Raw genomic sequence first — 14,621 nt, 5'->3', positions numbered from 1 at the left:
AAGCTCTTGGACGAATACATGAATAGGAAGGGATTAGAGGGATATAAATCCTGTAAGTGAGGATGGTTTTAGTATTGAAGGGCAAAATGTGTTGGCTCAGACTTGGAGGGCCAAAGGGCCTCTTCCTGTGCTCTATTGTTCTTTGAGAACAGCTTGAGTTTCCCCAAAATGTCCTTGTAAGTGGTGCCAGGTGGATAGGGTAAGTGTCTGGAGTACTGGGGTACGAGATGGGTAGGGGTTGGATGCCAGGAGTAGGATGCTAGATAACTATAGGACAGCTGTCAGCTATTTAGGATTCCAACCGGATAGGAGGTAGAGTGCCAGGTGGATAGGATGCCAAATGAATTGGGCACCAGGATGGATGTTAGGAAGGTGACCAGGCAAGTGATGCAGTGTTTTGATTAAGTCAGGGTTGGTAGTAAAAATCCAGTCTACTGAGGCTTGGGGAAGGTGGGTCTGGCTACAGGAGGCGTGTTGGACTGGGCCAAGGGCTTTTGCCCGAAACATCGATTTCGCTGGTCGTTAGATGCTGCCTGAACTGCTGTGCTCTTCCAGCACCACTAATCCAGTATTTGCTTTCCAGCATCTGCAGTCATTGTTTTTACCTCTGGGCCATGGTCAAGTCCAATCTGGTGCGTGGGTGTCCGGTTGTGTCAAGTGGGAGCATCAGGGGTCCGGTTGGGTCAACAGATGGAGTGCATGTATGTCTGTCTGTCCGTCCCACAGGTTTAAAGGAATGTGAGTTCGTCAGAATCTGGGGGTTTGTAATGGATAAGATATAGATGTATGTGTGCTAAATGTGGGGTCTATTGAATAAATACTCCAGGATTGGAGTGTGTATTTAATAGTCTAACCTTTCCTGAGTAACTAGTTATTTAACTTCATCAAAACCATCTGAATTTTCCAAATTAAATTGAGACTTCAGTGTAATTTCCTGGCAATTCCTTTAGAGTGCGCTACAATGGAAATTCCACAGGGACCCCACGTGCACCTCCCATCTCTGCGGGAATAAGGAGTGTCTGGCCATTGGAAAATTCAGCCAGTATGTTATGGCAATAACTGGGACATGGCTGAAAGGAGGGATGAGAGATGGAGAAAGGCAAGAGTTCCTATTAATTGGGATATAGAATGCAAAAGCGGAAAGGTGATGATGAACTTCTATAAGATACCTACTAGATCTCAGTTGGAGTGTTGTATATATTTCTGAGTGCCACAATTTGGGAAGCATGTGAGCACATTGGTTATAGGGATGAGAAACTTCAGTTATGAGACAGTGATACAGTCAAACTATTGTTTTGTGTGCTAACCTGGCAAATCATACCTTACATAAATACATCAGGGTAATAGGCAGAATGGAGAAAAGACGCAGAGAAAGATCAACTCTGATATATGAGAGGTCTGTTCATAAGTCTGATAACAGCAGGGAAGAAGCTATTCTTGAACTTTTTGGTCAGTGTTTTCAAACTTTTGTATCTTCTGCCCAATGCAAGAGAGTATAACCGGGGTAGTAGGGGTCTTTGATTAATTTGCCTGCTTCCATGAGGCAGCTTGACTGGACATGTCAGCATGGTGCCAATGTTGTGAATGGTTACTGCTTACAGCTAGCCAGTATTGCTTAAGGTTAGCTTGCACTGCTTAGAGTAGAGATGCAATGTCATGTGTGGCTACTCTGATGGAGTTGACTCCTTGTAACCAAGCCATTATTTGCTGTAACAGATTACTGTGTCTTCGTAAAAGTAATAGTTGATACTTCATCAATGTTTAGGCTGTTAGAGAAGTAATTCTTCCTCTGCAGGTTTTTCGTTTGTAATTTACTATCATACGGTTAAAATATTTTGTAATACAACAAGTGGAATTCAAAATTTGGGTCAATTTGTGCCTTGATGGATCTAGGACAGCAAACAATGGATATGAGAAAATGCTTAGTTAGGAAGATTTCTGCAGATTTTGTACTGTAATTGTTAATGGGAGTTGTTTAATATATAATTCTGTCACATAGTTTCCTGTCAGAATTGGCTAGTATGCCTGGCTGGGGTGGTAGATTGAATGGGTCAGCACAATATTTCTTTCACCTCTGGGACACTGATTTGAATCCAGTACGCCATTGGTGGAAAGTTTTCTATTTTACTTCAGCTTTTAGGATCTGAAGTTCAAGGACTTTCGTGCAGTCCCAATTCAGTCACTGTAGATCTGAGCCTGCAACCCATTTAAAGTTGGTAGTAGTAATTGGTGGATGATGATGGGAGGAGAAGCGTTGGGACTGCCACTCTACATCTGATTTGTAGGTTTATTTCACACACCGAGGACCTTTTGTCAAAACTTGTGGGGTTTCCCTGTACTGGCATCCTTCATTTGATAGGTATATTTGCTGTTCTGTTCTGAAGAGACTAGCAGAGGAAGAAGAGAAACAACAGATTTTTAGGCTACAATATTTTTGCAAGGTTCCCTTTGACATTACACTTTTAAAAAAAAATGCATCAATAAGGAAGGTTTGACATGAATTGATACTTGGGAAAGATTTTCAGACTGTAAGATAAATAGGGGAGCTTGTATGGCACATGTAGCACTTGAACAGTTTGTGGATCTTTGGAATTCTCTATCCCTAATGACTGCGGGTATTCCATTATTGAGTATCATCAACCAGAGATAACTAGAGTTTTTAGGACAGTAAGAGAATTGATGAATAAGGGAGTGAGATGGGAAAATAGAACTGATATAGAAGTTCAGTCCAGATCTCAGAGAATGGTTGAACAGCCTTGAGGGACTGTCTGGTTCACTCCTGCTCCTATTATATTCTTGTGAAGAAAACTGTACCAATTTTTTTTTCATTTTAATTCTCAAAATAAGTAAGGAATGAAGGCTTGTTATGAAACTTGTATTATATTTTTAATATCAATGTTTGCTCCTTGTCTTGCCTGAAATTTGCTGAGGTACAGTTTCACAGAAGTTGGCAGCCCCTTAGAACCTTATGTAAAAGACTGTTCAAAGGCATGAACCTTGCCAGTCATTGGGCTACTTGATTTTTTTAAATATAATAACGGAAGTGGCAACTGGAGGTCCAGTCCTCATGTAATACAATAGGAATTCCAGAAAAAACCCCACAAAAACTGCGGATGCCATAAATCAGAAACGAAAACAGAAGTTGCTGGAAAAGCTCAACAGGTCTGTTAGCATCGTTTGCCAGTTAGCAGACTACATTCAGCAGGCTTCTGTAGTGTTCTGAGGAATGGTCACTGGACCTGAAACATTAACATTGATTTCTCTTCACAGATGCTGCCAGACCTGCTGAGGTTTTTCAGCAACTTCTGTTTCTGTGCCAAGAAAAAAAAACTTTGATAGTGGGGGCAATGGACTGAATTTTTTCCTACTTTGGGCTTTCTTCGACTGGGATTCATAGCATTCAGTATGTTGCAGCCCACAGTGACTTTTCTCCATCAATATCTTGCCAATCACACAATTAATTATCCAGCCAGTCTCTCTGGTGCCCTCCATATGGGATCAGGCAGCAAATAAGCTGAAGCATTCCTTGCTACCAGGACCTTGTGATGTTTATACCTGCTGATGTCACATTAGTGCAAGCTACACATTAGTTCTAATGATGCAAACTAGAACTGCTCTGCACATTGAGGTCCTGGAATGTAATCATAAGATATAGGAGAAGAATTAGGCCATTTAGCCCACCTGGTCTATTCCACCATGAGATCCTGTTTCTCAACCCTATTGTCCTCCTCCTTTTCCTCCCTGTAACCCTTGATCCCCTTACCAATCAAGAATCTATCTAACTTTGTCTTAAAGGCACTCTGATTTGGCCTGTACAGCCTTCTGTGACAGAGTTGCACAGATTCAACACCCTATGGCTGAAAAAATTCCTCCTCATCTCAGTACTAAAGGGTCATCATTATCACTCAGGCTGTGCCCTCTACATATAGTCTCTCATATTAGTAGAAACGTCTTCTCCACATCCACTTGATCCAGGCCTCTCTGTATTCTGTAAGTTTCAGTGACATCTTCCTCATTCTTCTAAATTCCATCGAGGACAAATCCAGAGTTCTCAACCGCTCCTCACATGACAAGCCCTTCATAGAGTCATACAGAATGGGAACAGACCCTTTGGACCAACCGGTCCACGCCGAGTGTAATCCCAAACTAAACTAGTCCCACCTACCTGCTGCTTGCCCATATCCCTCCAAACTGTCCTATTCATGTAATAATCTAAGTGTCTTTTAAATGTTGTAACTGTGCTCGCATCCACCACTTCCTCAGGAACTCATTCCACACATGGACAGCTATCTGTGTAAAACATTTGCCCCTCATTTTTTAAATCTGTCTCCTCTCACCTTAAAAATACCCTCATCCCCCCCCCTCCCCAGTCTTGAAATCCCCCATCCAAGGGAAAAGATACCTATGACTAACCCTATCTGTACCTTTCAGGATTTTAATAACCTCTATAACGTCATCTGTCAACCTCCCTGGATTTATTCTTGTGAATTTCCTCCAAGGCCAGCACATCCCTCCTTACATACGTGGCCCACAACTGCTCATCATATTCCAAATATGTTCTAATCAGAGCTTTATACACGCTCAGCAGTACATTCCTGATCTTGTATTCCAGCCTTCTTGAAATGAATGCTAACTTCAACCTGCCAGTTGGACCTATGTGTTAACCGTAAGAGAATCGTTAACGAGGACACGCAAGTTGTTATGTGCTTCAGGTACCTGAACCCTTTTCCAATTTAGAAAATCCTATAACCTCATAATTTTTCATATTGTATTCTGTCTGCCACGTCTTTGCCCACTCTCTTAGCCTGTCCATCTTTTCCGCAGGCTCCCCACTTCTTCAACTCTAATTGTCCCTCCATCTATCCTTGTATCATCTGCACACTTAGCAACAATGCCTTCAGTTGCATTTTCCAGATCATTAATGTATGTTATAGCCAAGAAATAGTTGAGAAAAGGAAGTTAGCTGTTTGGTTTGTGGTGTGTGCTAGTAGAAAAGAGGGCAGTGCTGTAGCTTGTTGACTGACAAAGGAGATCTATCACCTGACTCAACCAGCCTGTATTGAGATAATTGCAATGTGGGTCACTACAGTGTCTGGGATGAAACACATTTTTCAGCAGTTCAGGAAGAAAGTTAGTTATTTTCTGCACTCTACAAGAGTAAGTGTCACCATCGTTTCTCTTCCAGCTTACACTTGCGGGGTCATCAATCACTCTAATTCCAACACTGCAGCTGTTCATCACTAAGGCTCAAGCACTACAACTCTTGCGATTGCATGCACGTGTTCATTCAATGGTTCCCACCCATCTCTTCCTCCCAAACCTCTAAGCCCTCCAGCCCCCTCCACATCCTCCTCACTTATTAGGGACATCATACCACCACCCCTGCTTGTGCCTCACCATTAACTCCTTTTCCTCCATCAAATTAAGTTTCTCCTTTTGTCCCTTTGCTGGAAAAATTGATCCACCTCCCAGACTGATGATTCCACTACACCTTAATTGACTTGTCTGTTATGCCTGAACTGATTGCACTTGATCTGTGGGACTGACCATGGCTAACTCCTGATCTGAAATTAGATGAGCACCTGACTGACTGTGGTCCCCTTGATGCCACTAGGGCGGTCTCCTTTGACTTTTAGACAGAGCCATGTCTGCCATAGTTGAAGCCACACAGTGTAAGATGCTGCGCATGCTATTGGTATGACATTGACATAGGATGGTGCTATGCAACAACAAGTCCACCCCCTTGATTGACTGAAATATGATAAGTTGCTTTTCTCTCTACACTACACTAAAATGCAATGCAAGTCACAAAAGCTGGCAGCCAGCTACAAAGTGTGAAGTTAGTGACGCTTTAAAAGAAAACCATCTGTATAGATGCATGTGTGCCCTTGTTCACAGTGACCTGAAGTATGCATGTCATAGGTGTTCCTGGTCCAAAGTGAAGTCTTGTAGGGATGAAGGCAGTGTGAGAGTTGGTCTGATAGTGGACATGGTAATGCAGTGACAGTCTCTGACCTGCCAATCCTGACTTGCATGAATGAAATGTGGAGGAGGACATGGAGTGTGAAGGGAAGTTGTGATGAGCAAATGTTTGCATTAAGGCCCAAAGAGACAAGCAGTTAACAAATGGTTATTGTTCTGAATTTCAAGTGAGGAACTGGTGCTGTCTGGGTTTGTTTTTGGGAAAGGAGAGGAGAGGCTGCATGATTGAGCTATTGATGGGATGTGAATGCGTGGCAGTAAACTGATTAGTGAGATTCTCATTTTGTCATTTAAACTTCCAGGGGAAAATTGGGGAAAATGATTCTTAATTAGACATTCTTATTTATCATTTTTGCTGTTTTTTTTCAACTTTGTTGCCATTATCTATGCCACTCAAAGGAGCAGAAAATTCTGCCCTTTTTGTCTTGTAACCTTTTTTAGCTCAGTAGTTTTAGAACAATCCCATTGCCATACAAGCAGAGAAGTTTGGTGATTCATGTAAATATTACTTCCAGTGGACACAGGAAGGCATCAGCTGTTGGTGTTTTATACTTTGTTTATTAAGGTCATAGAAAGATAAACAATTAGCATTGTCCTCAAACGTTTATTATAAATTCATCTAGATTTTATCCGAGTTTAGTTTGGTGTTTGTTATGGCCATGATATAGGATGCAAAAATGTGATATTTTGAGACAAAGCAGATTTTCTTTTGATATGTTCCACACCTGTTTATAGTTGGTAATCCCTCCCCTCTTGATTAACATTTGGAATATTCAGGGTAGTGGGGGATGGGGGAATGATGGTATTGTGGGCTTGTTTTATGTCAGTTGTCAATGGAATATACTTGATTATTTTTGAAGTTCTCATCATTCATATTAACTCTGTGATTGTATTTGAGGTTTTGAAGTAATTTGGTAAGCAAAATGTATCATTATTACCAGACATATTTAATATCTTTCAGATCTCTATCTTTTTGATAAACCATGGCAAATTGTGAAGGTTTGATCAATGAGTGCCCTCTTCTGATACCTCAGAACAAACAGAAGACTGTGTTTGATGGCTTCATTATGGTTAAGGTACAGTACCTATGTTAGAGTGTAATTGGTTAATACCTGCATCACTAACAAATTCAAATTGCAGTTTGTGGAGACCTTTCCGATGAGAGAGCAAACATGATAACTGGGAAAAAAAGTACTCACTTTGTTTTCTCTTTGTTTTCCTTTTTTCCCACTCCAACTAAGAAAGCTCATGTTTTATAGCACAAGGAAGGATCGAGGATCGAGGAAAACCCAAAGGCTTTCTATAAATATGTCAGGAATAAAGGAATGACTAAAGTAAAATTAGGGCCAATCAAGGATCGTAGTGGGAAGTTGTGCGTGGAGTTGGAGGAAATAGGGAAGTGCTAAATGAATACTTCTCATCAGTATTCACACTAGAAAAACACAATGTTGTCGAGGTGAATACTGAGATATACAGGCTACTAGATTAAATGGGATTGAGGTTCGCAAGGAGGACCTGTTAGCAATTCTGGAAAATATAAAAATAGACAAGTCCCCTGGGCCGGATAGGATTTGTCCTAGGATTCTCTGGGAAGCTAGCGAGGAGATTGCTGAGCCTTTGGTGTTGATTATGTCATCATTGTCTACAGGAATAGTGCCAGAAGACTGGATGGTTTGCACATGTTGTTCCCTTGTTCAAGAAGGGGAGTAGAGGCAACCTTGAAAATTATGGACCTGTGAGCCTTTCTTCAGTTGTGGGTAAAGTGTTAGAAAGGGTTATAAAAAAAAAGGATTTATAATCATCCAGAAAGGAATAACTTGATTGGAGATGAGGATCTAAAATATGGATTTAGGCTTTTGTCAGGAGCAACCATTTTAATGCTTGCTTTTACTAACTACAAAATGGCTTCTTAATGCAAGTAGCATAAAATAACATAACAAAATGGCTTCTAGGAGCAATGGCATCTAACTCTGCTGAAAACTGCATTCCTGAACTAATTGAAAGAGATTAGCAAACAATGCTCTGTTCATAGTATGAATTAACTGAGCAAGATAGGACATTATTAAAGTATCCAAGCTGGTCTTGTAGATCCAGGTGGAGAGGGATTTAAAAACGTGCAAACAAGTCAGTTCCCAGGAAAAATCATTGGCTTAATTTCATGTCTATTTGTCATTTTATTTCATTTTATTGGAGTAATTTTGAAATTAAGGCTGTTCTGTTTGTTAAGAGACCTAGAAAAGTTGTTTGTGTTTTAAGATTGTGTGCAGCTTTTGCAGAGTACACAGAGGTACTTAACCCTTGCATTGCTGGATTATCTATGCCCAGCATCGTAATAAATTATTAAAACTTGCTAAAGGAGACCGAGCACTAGTGTTTATTTGACTGATCGCAGAACTGAGAGGCCCCTCTTGGGAGTCCAAATTTACAGGGATAATCAACATGGTTTTGAGAAGGGTAGGTGATGTCTCACAAATCTTATTGAGTTCTTTCAGAAGGTGACCACACAGGTGGATGAGGGTAAAGCGGTTGATGTGGTGTATATGGATTTCAGTAAGGCATTTGATAAGGTTCCCCATGATAGGCTATTACACAAAATATGGAGGCATGGGATTGAGGGTGATTTAGGGGTTTGGATCAGAAAATGGCCAGCTGAAAGAAGATGGGATGGTGTTTGATTGGAAATATTCATATTGGAGTTCAGTTACTAGTGGGGTTCCACAAGGATCTGCTCTGGGTCCACTGTTGTTTGTCATTTTTATAAATGACCTGGATGAGGGCGTAGCAGGATGGATTCATAAATTTGCAGATGACACTAAGGTCGGTAGAGTTGTGGATAATGATGAAGAATATTGTAGGTTACAGAGGGGACATAAATAAGTTGCAGAGCTGGGCTGAAAGATAGCAAATGGAATTTAATGTGGATAAGTGTGAGGTGATTCACTTTGGAAGGAGTAACAGGAATGCAGAGTACTGGGCTAATGGTAAGATTCTTGGTAGTGTAGATGAGCAGAGAGATATCCATGAACGTAGATCCCTCAAAGTTGCCACGCAGGTTGATAGGGTTGTTGAAAAGGCATATGATGTGATAGCTTTTACTGGTAGAGGGATTGATTTCGGAGCCATGTGGCCATGCTGCAGCTGTACAAAACTCTGGTGCGGCCACACTTGGAGTATTGCCGACAGTTCTGGTCACTGCATTGTAGGAAGGATGGAAGCTTTGGATAGGGTTCAGAAGAGATTTACTGGAATGTTGCCTGGTATGGACAGAACGTCTTATGAGGAAAGGCTGAGGGACTTGAGGCTGTTTTCGTTGGAGAGAAGAAGGTTGAGAGGTGACTTAATTGAGGCATATAAGAGGCATATAATATAAGAGTGTTAGGTAGGTTGGACTGTGAGAGCCTTTTGTCGTCTGAAGGCAATCACTCGCACAAGGGAGCATAGCTTTAAATTGAGGGGCTATAGAGATGGGGCAGATTTCAGAGGTAGTTTCTTTATTCAATGTAGTAGGGGTGTGGAACGCACTGCCTGCAACAGTAGTAGACTCGCCAACTTTAAGGGCATTTAAATGGTCATTGGATAGGCATATGGATGAGAATGGATAATAGTGTAGGTTAGATGGGCTTCAGATTGGTTCACAGGTCGGCACAACATTGAGGGCTGAAGGGCCTGTACTGCGCTGTAATGTTGTATGTTCTATATTCAGCTTGTCATTCCTGAAGAAAGCTATTGCCCCGTAATTGTATCCTTTCCATGACCTTTTTTTTTTTTTTGTTTTCCTTTTCAAATATTTGCCAATTTGCTTTTAAATGCATTTTGCTTAGACTGACCCATTAGAGCAATACATCTTCTAATATGATGCATTTAACAAAACATAACTCTAACCTTTTCATCAACGTTTGGTGATAATCTTATGTGTCATGATCACAACTCATTGATGAAGAGAAATGACATTCCCTATTTGTTATCAAAATCTTACATAATTGTGAAAATCAGACCTCCTCTTAATATTCTATAATGAATTAAACTTCTTGCCCCTGTTAATTCATCTCTAGTGGATTGTCTCCAGGGCATTCACGTTATTCTTAAAGTAGAAGTTCAAATTGGACATAATCTTACTGCAGCTTTTATTAATATAGTTAATTGATTTAGATTTAGCATTTTTTGCTTCTGTACTGTGCTATTTATAAAACCTAGGATTTCAAATGTTTTTAAATGTAGCTTTATCGATTTGACCTTCATTTTTAAAGGTGCAATTATTGTGAATTCCTGAATCTTCGTGTTCTTTTATTCTTTTCAATGTATTACCACTTTTTAAAATCCGTTTTATATCTATTTTCTTGCCTTAACTTGTCTTTTCATTTATCAGGCATTTTCCTACCCATTTATCTATTAGGATGAAAACTGTACAATTTTTATGTGAATGCCATTTTTAGAATTTTGATGTCAAAATGACAGTAGATGGCTGTTGGTTACTCCTGTGATGGGTTTCCTTATGAATGCGTAAAGACAAGATTTTTGGGTCCTGAATTTGACATAAAGGCAGGTAGGTAACTGCAGACCCCCTGTTTACCGTTGGGTTCATGGCCAATAGGGTTAAAATTTAAGGCCATTAGTTTTGTTTCTGGTTCAGAGGAATTGAGGATTGAGCAAGCTTTTTTTAATTTACATTCAATTCGGACAACACCAGAGTTGAGTTCAGAAGCAAACTTACTTTATCTCCTAGGAGTTCAGTACAGTTAAGAGAACCAATCACCTCTCCGGAAGGGCTTAATTTGTGAATCTTGCAAACTAGGAAAGTTTGGTTAGAAAAAAAGTGTTAGAACTGAGAAAGTTTTGATTCTTGGATTTGTGAAAAGTTCACGAAGGCAGACTTGGAAAGCACCACAAGACTGTCTTCACATTTCATGGCAAAGATACTGTAAGGCATTGATTAAGTAGAAACTGAAAGAGTTAGGGTAGTGGTGTTAAATCTTTGGATTTGAGCCTTTGTAACAGATTGCTTTGGGGAACACTACTTTGTGTTTTTATGATAATTCTGTCTTTTATATTTCACTTTTTTTTTCTCTATTCAGTTCAAGAAAATCCGTAGTGTGTGAATATGTTTCAGTAACAAACCATCACATTACTAAAATAACACAAAAATATGATCATGACAACTGAAATCATGACAAAACCTCCTCCTGGAGTTGCTACAATTGTCTTCAATTTGCCACGGTCCCTGTTTTATTTTGCCTTCACGTTTTGTTGCTATCTTTCTACAAATCGTTCACTTGATATAATAGATTTGGAAAGAGAATAACAAATTCTCCAAATGATCTCCCAAGGGACTCTACTGCAAGTTATCTATCATGTAAGTAAAGTACCTGCCATGCTTCCACATGCCCTTTTTAAAAGTCTTTGTCTTAATGTTTCATTCACATGACTAAGGGCAAACATGTCATAATAATACAAGCCTATTTTTTGTCACCCATAAGGTTATCTATTTTGTACCAAGAAAGGATACCTTCTAGATGGTATGTAGTTAAATATAGTGAATGTTGAGTTCTTTGAATAAGTAACAAAGAGGATTGATGAGGGCAGAGTGGTAGATGTGATCTATATAGACTTAAGTAAGGCTTTCGACAAGGTTCCCTATGGGAGACTGGTTAGCAAGGTTAGATCTCGGAATACAGGGAGAACCATTTGGATACAGAACTGGCTCAAAGGTAGAAGACAGAGGGTGGTGGTGGAGGGTTGTTTTTCAGACTGGAGGCCTGTGACCAGGAGAGTGACACAAGGATCAGTGCTGGGACCACTACTTTTTGTCATTTACATAAATGATTTGGATGTGAGCATAAGAGGTACAGTTAGTAAGTTTATAGATGATACCAACATGGAGGTGTAGTGGACAGTGAAGAGGGTTACCTCAGATTACAACAGGATCTTGACCAGATGGGCCAATGGGCTGAGAAGTGGCAGATGGAGTTTAATTCAGATAAATGCGAAGTGCTGCATTTTGGGAAAGTAAGTCTTAACTTACTGGTAAGATCCTAGGCAGTGTTGTTGAACAAAGAGACCTTGGAGTGCAGGTTCATTGCTCCTTGAAAGTGGAGTCGCAGGTAGATAGGATGACGAAGAAGGCTTTTGGTATGCTTTCCTTTATTGGTCACAGTATTGAGTACAGGAACTGGGAGGTCATGTTGCGGCTGTACAGGACATTGGTTAGGCCACTGTTGGAATATTTTGTGCAATTCTGGTCTCCTTCCTAAAGGAAAGATGTTGTGAAACTTGAAAGGGTTCAGAAAAGATTTACAAGGATGTTGCCAGGGTTGGAGGATCTGAGCTACAGGGAGAGGCTGAACAGGCTGGGGATATTTTCCCTGGAGCGTCGGAGGTTGAGGGGTGGCCTTATAGAGGTTTACAAAATCATGAGGGGCATGGATAAGATAAATAGACAGAATCTTTTCCCTGGGGTCAGGGAGTCCAGAACTAGAGGGCATAGGTTTAGGGTGAGAGGGGAAAGATATGAAAGAGATCTAAGAGGCAACATTTTCACGCAGAGGGTGGTATGTGTATGGAATGAGCTGCCAGAGGAAGTGGTGGAGGCTGGTACAGTTGCAACATTTAAGAGGCATTTGGATAGGTATATGAATTGGAAGGGTTTGGAGGGATATGGGCCGGGTGCTGGTAGGTGGGACTAGATTGGGTAGGGATATCTGGACGGGTTGGACCGAAGGCTCTGTTTCCATGCTATACATCTCTATGACTCTATGTGGGGGTTCAGGTGCACAGACTTATAAAATGTCACAAACAAATGCAGAAAATAATCAAGAAAGCTAATGAAATTCTGGCCTTTTTATCTAGAGGACTTGGAATGCTGTGAGCATTCCACTCCACTTGGAATGCTGTGAGCAGGAAGGATATATTGGCCTTGGAAGGAGTACAATGTTGATTCACAAGAATGACACCCGGACTTCAGGGGAAGTAATGAGGAGAGAATATACAAATTAAGCCTGTTTTGTCTAAACTTTAGAAGGTTGAGAGCGGTTCTGAGCAAAATCTTCAAGATAGTAACAAGAAAAGATAGGGTAATAAAGATAAGCTATTTTCACTGGTTGGGGATTTAAGAACTAGTGGCACAGTCTAAGAATTAGGTCCAGATTGTTCAGGAGAGATGTTAGAAACCACTTCTATTCACAAAGGGTGGTCAATGTTTGGAACTCTTCCACACACAGCTGTGGATACTGAATCAGTTATTAATTTTAAATCTGAGATACGTAAATTTTGTTAAGCAATAGCATTAAGGTGTATGGGCCACAGGCTGGTAGACACAGTTAGGCCATAGACCTGCCGTGATCTCAATGGTGGAATATACTTGAGGGGCTGAATGACCTACTCCTGTTTCTATACCTCTTTTATCCCTCATGTGTAGCACTTGTCTAAGCTCTCTCGTGTTCTCAGTCACATTGTTTGCATGTGACCTTCAAATCTATTTTGAAAGCCGTACATGTAACTTTTATCATTGTTCAGAATGTTCATTTGCATTCTCGACAAAGTGTGTAAAAAATATTTGGTTTCAACTTCCCAGAGCTCTCCAAGCTAATTCTTCTTCGTGACGATTTTCAAAGAAAAATTTGTTGTGAGATTTTCTTTACTTGTCTTTGCCAGTTAAAATGGGCAGTGATGCTGTTATCACTTGTTAATCTGCTTTTCTGTGAACAGTATATCTGAAAAAAGAACTAATCAATGGATGGATTTCAACAAAATCTGCTATATCGATGGGGAAGAATGGATTAGTTTTTGGCGTAGATGTGGATTTAGATTCTAGAAATTTTCAAACAATCATTTAGCATTGGGAAAGAGAGAAAATTATCTTTTTTTAAAATTAGAATATTATGTGTTGCTTTATTTGTAATGTTAAATTCTTTTAGAATATTTTAGATTGTCTTAGCTGATGTGATGTGCATTTTCAAAGCAGAGTTTTCAATGCATTGTTGAGTGTGGCTTGGTTTGAAGTCTCCTCAGTGAGGTGGAAGCTTGCAATAACAATATATTTTTTTCTGTTTTGTAGTTACAGAGCATCAGTCATCAGATTAAAGATTAAACTATAATAATGTTAACATGGTCTGTTGGAAGTGTGCACTGTACTGAGTGTCCTCTCTCTTGTTATTGTTTTGGGGCTAGCTATTTTGACTGCTGCCAATACACAACTGTAATTGAGTGGTTAGCACTACTGCCTCACAGCATCAGGGACCCGGGTTTGATTCCAGCCTTGAATGAACGTCAGGCTGTGTGGACTTTGCACGTTCTCCCTATGTGTGCATGGGATTCCATTGGTGCTGCAGATTCTTCTCACAGTCTAATGATGTGTCGATTAAGTGGATTGGTCGTGGTGAATTGCCCATTAATGCAATTGCCCAATTATGAGGATAGAGTAGGAGTCTTGATCTGGGTGGGATGCTGTTTGGAGGTTCGGTGCAAACTTAGTGGGCTGAATAACACTTTTTTTTCTGCGCTGTAAAGATTCTGTAAATGATTTATAATAGGTTTATTAACCACTTCTTTAAAATAAATAGCCTAATTCTAGCTCCACAATGTTCCTGCCATGCTGTTTGAACAGAATTGTCATTTATTAGGTCTTTAGTAAAATGATGTTTAAC

General features: G+C 40.2%; 1 protein-coding gene across 5 annotated transcripts in view; it reads left to right on the top strand.

The window, feature by feature from the left end:
* fancl (FA complementation group L) overlaps nucleotides 1-14,621 on the top strand; it is an 84,188-nt gene that overhangs the window by 12,908 nt on the left and 56,659 nt on the right. For 3 of the 5 annotated variants that reach the window (XM_072580977.1, XM_072580978.1, XM_072580979.1), the window contains exons 2-3: nucleotides 4,613-4,712; nucleotides 6,944-7,058. In XM_072580977.1, the coding sequence (XP_072437078.1) occupies nucleotides 6,966-7,058 (93 nt within the window). In that variant the 5' untranslated portion in view covers nucleotides 4,613-4,712; nucleotides 6,944-6,965. The remainder of the gene's footprint in view (nucleotides 1-4,612; nucleotides 4,713-6,943; nucleotides 7,059-14,621) is intronic. The other 2 variants (XM_072580976.1, XM_072580980.1) reach the window with 1 other exon arrangement.

Source organism: Chiloscyllium punctatum, chromosome 11 (assembly GCF_047496795.1).
Source record: "Chiloscyllium punctatum isolate Juve2018m chromosome 11, sChiPun1.3, whole genome shotgun sequence".
NCBI classification, from domain to species: domain Eukaryota; kingdom Metazoa; phylum Chordata; class Chondrichthyes; order Orectolobiformes; family Hemiscylliidae; genus Chiloscyllium; species Chiloscyllium punctatum.
Note: the sequence above shows the minus strand (reverse complement) of the source record. Positions and strands in the feature narration are given on the sequence as shown.